The 4,018-nt window shown below is 33.4% G+C and overlaps 1 protein-coding gene across 1 annotated transcript in view; it reads left to right on the top strand.

Annotated features, from left to right (window-relative positions):
• Positions 1-4,018, top strand: part of TBK1 (TANK binding kinase 1) — a 56,760-nt gene that overhangs the window by 15,443 nt on the left and 37,299 nt on the right. The window contains 2 exon segments of the mRNA XM_017872527.1: positions 658-787; positions 3,218-3,399. Coding sequence (XP_017728016.1) covers positions 658-787; positions 3,218-3,399 — 312 coding nt within the window.

Raw genomic sequence — 4,018 nt, 5'->3', positions numbered from 1 at the left:
AAAAAAAAAAAAAAAAAAAAAGAAATTTAAGATAATTTTAACAAAACCATTGTAACATTGTACCAATGATTTTGTAGTTCAGAAGATTTAGCTACTTTTTACTGTGGTTTGTCTTCAAAAACAAATCCAACTTCTTAATAGGAATTTGGAAAATGTTAATTCTTTTTATTTATTTATTTTTTTAATTTATTTTTTTTTTGAGATGGAATGTCTTGCTTTGTCACCAGGCTGGACTGCAGTGGTGCAATCTCGGCTCACTGCAACCTCCGCCTCTTGGGTTCAAGTGATTCTCCTGCCTCAGCCTCCCGAGTAGCTGGGACTAGAGGCGTGTGCCACCACACTCAGCTAATTTTTGTGTTTTTAGTAGAGATGGAGTTTCAGCATGTTGGGCAAGATGGTCTCCATCTCTTGACCTCGTGATCCACCCACCTCAGCCTCCCAAAGTGCTAGGATTACAGGCGTGAGCCACCACGCCTGGCTGGAAGATGTTAATTCTTATATGTGTATGGACAACAGGTACTGAATCTCAGGTAAAGCAAAGTGCTTTCATCATTGTAACAAATCCTACATTTAAATGAAATCAGATAAGTACTGACATATAATCAAAATTTATTTTTTATGTTGATTCCCAATCAATGATTTCTTTTTTTTTTTCAGACAACAACAAGACATAAAGTACTTATTATGGAATTTTGCCCATGTGGGAGTTTATACACTGTTTTAGAAGAGCCTTCTAATGCCTATGGACTACCAGAATCTGAATTCTTAATTGTTTTGCGAGATGTGGGTATGTTTGTTTGTTTATGTGATTTCATTTATATATAAAATTTAATAACAGAATTTTTTAAAAACATCTTACATTCAAAACTAAAGACCTTTATGCAATGCTTCCTTAGATACGACACCAAAAACACAAATACCAAAAATAAATATATAAATTGGACTTCATCAACATTAAATATTTTTGTGCCTCAAAGGACATCAGGTAAGTGAAAAGACAGCCCATAGAATGAGAAAAAAAATGTTTGTAAATCATACACCTGACAAGGAATTTTATCCAGACAAGTCAACAATAAAAGCCAAATAACCCAATTTAAAAATGGGCAAAGGATTCACATAGACATTTCTCTAAAGAAGTTACATAAGTGGCTAACAAGTACATAAAAAAGGTTCAACATTAATTAATCAATTAATAACCAACATCATTGGTTATTAGGGAAATGCTCATCAAAACCACAATGAAATACCACTTTACACCAATGAAAATGACTAATATCAAAAAGACAAACAGGGCCAACCATGGTGGCTCACGCCTGTAATCCCAGCACTTTGGGAGGCGGAGGCAAGCAGGTTGCTTGAGTCCAGGAGTTCAAGATCAGGCTGAGCAACATAGTGAGCCCCCGTCTCTACAAAAAATAAAATAAAAAATAGCCAAGCATGGTGGCATGCACCTGTAGTCCCAGCTACTCGAGAGGCTGTGGTGGGAGGATAACTTGAGTCCAGGAGATTGAGGCTGCTGTGAGCCATGATTGTACCACTGCACTTCAGCCTGGGCAACAAAGCAAGACTCTATCTCAAAAAAAAAAAATTGAACAACAACAAGTGTTGGTAAGAATATGGAGAAATTGGAATCCTCATACATCGCTGGTAGGATTGTAAAATGATACAGCCATTCTGGAAAACAGTCTAGAAGTTCCTCAAAAAGTTAAATATAGAATTGTTTAACTTTTGACCAAATGACCCAGCAATTCCACTGCTACGTATATATCCCAAAGAATTAACATATCCATATAAAAGCTTGTACTCCAGTGTACTTAGCAGCATTATTCATAATAGCAAAAAATAAAAAATGAAAACAACCCAAATGTCCCTCAACTGACGAATAAACAAAAATGTGATATGTCCATACAATGGAATATTATTTGTTTACAAAAAGATATGAAGTAGTTATATATGCTACAACATGGATGAACCTGAAAACATTATGCTAAGTGAAAGAAGCCAGACGCAATATTATGTGATTCCATTTATATGAAATGTCAAGAATAGGCAAATCCATAGAGACAGAAAGCAGATTAGTGGTTGCTGGGGGATCAGGAGAAGACAGAGTTGGGTATGAGGTGTCTTTTTGGTGTGACAAAAGTATTCTGAAATTAGTGGCGATGGTTGTACAACTCTGTGACCACACTAAAATTGACTGAATTGTACACTTTAAAGAGGTGAATGTTGTATGTGAATTATATCTCAGTGAACCTATTTTTTTAAAAAATACTGCAATCAAAGGAAATAACATCTTAAAATAAATGAATCAAATATTTGAGGTATGGGAAAAAGTCAAGTGATAAAGAAGGTAAAAGGTTGGTGGGAGTTCTTGACACTGGAAGCAGAGTGATTAGTTAGTTGAGGATACAATGAGAGAGAAACGATATTACTAGTATGCTACAGCCTGTTTAATCAGATAGAAATTATGGATATGATGTCTTCCTAAGTATACTGGTAGTCCTGAGTTTTAATAGTTACACATTGATACCCCTAAACCTTTTACATATTTTGAATTTGAACATTCATCTATCAGCCCTCAAGCAAATGTATAAAGTTATCACTAAGTGACAGTGCCTGTCAGTTAGACAAAATAGCTTAATTTCAGCAAAGTAGACAACTTTGCCCTTAAGAAAAGAGAAAAGAAAATGGGCTTTTTGGAATAGTGTCAAGCATATGAGAATACATGTTTATGGAAACAAGTTTGACACTTTGCTGTTTTTCTGTTTCTTTTTTGGTGTTTTACATATTGAGTCCAGTTTATTTTTTAGGGAATTTTTCTTGCAAGATAAAGAAATGTAAAACTCTGGTGAAAGATTGATATCTTTTTTGGGAATCTTTATTATTTTTATGTTTAAACAGTCACCCACATATATATAATCAAAGCAATTCAAGAAATCATATGCTTAAGACTGTTTTGTTACATTTTCCTGGTAGTACTTAAGAGACACTGGATTCTTCCTTAAGACCACATTAATTTTCATCATTCTAAAACTTCTTATAACTAAAACATAAGATATTATGTATGTTTATTTATTATCTATTCTTTGAGTAAAATTACTTTGAACCAAATTATGGAAAAATTTATATTAAGTTTGGGTGACTGTATCAATGAATTTGAGACATGCACACATACACCTAAATACATTGTGACTTCTTTTGTTTTATATTGTTGAAGTGGGTGGAATGAATCATCTTCGAGAGAATGGCATAGTGCACCGTGATATCAAGCCAGGAAATATCATGCGTGTTATAGGGGAAGATGGACAGTCTGTGTACAAACTCACAGATTTTGGTGCAGCTAGAGAATTAGAAGATGATGAGCAGTTTGTTTCTCTGTATGGCACAGAAGAATATTTGGTAAGTCATGCATCGCTAATATTTTCATTTAAAGAAGCTTGATATATTGTAATTATAATTGGGTAATTGATCAGCCAATTCGCTATAAAATACCATTTTTATGACAAAAATTAAATTTTCTATTCTAATGAATATGTGTAACATGGGAATTAGGTACTCGTTTCCAAGGGTGCTGTTATTTTCTGTTAAAATTCTTCTAAGTTTTATAGCACCCTTAAATTCTTGAGTTTTACTGATGCTATGGATCTGTATCAGAAGGATCCGTTTTTTGATGAGGAGTCAATATATTACAAGCTTGTTATAATACTGTTTTTTATATATTCATTATATTTATGAAACAGATAATTCTATTTGGGGGAGTCGAATGACTAAAAGGACCATTGTTAGAAACACACACACACAAAATTCCCCAGAGAAGATCTAACTTGAAATTTTAGAAAGCTAGAAAAGCTCTGTGGTTGAAAAGTTTATGTAGGTGTGTTTTGTAAAGTCAGTAAATATTTGAAACACTTAAGAAAATATACTTAAAAGTAAATAGTTTTAACATGTAATCAGGAAGTTTAATATATATAGCTCACTAATTGTTCATGGCTCTGGGTTTTGTCTTTTTTTTTTTTTT

The sequence above is a fragment of the Rhinopithecus bieti genome, unplaced genomic scaffold, assembly GCF_001698545.2.
Source record: "Rhinopithecus bieti isolate Rb0 unplaced genomic scaffold, ASM169854v2 scaffold_1103, whole genome shotgun sequence".
NCBI lineage: Eukaryota > Metazoa > Chordata > Mammalia > Primates > Cercopithecidae > Rhinopithecus > Rhinopithecus bieti.
The sequence above is the reverse complement of the archived record's forward strand: the minus strand, read 5'-3'. Positions and strand labels throughout refer to the sequence as shown.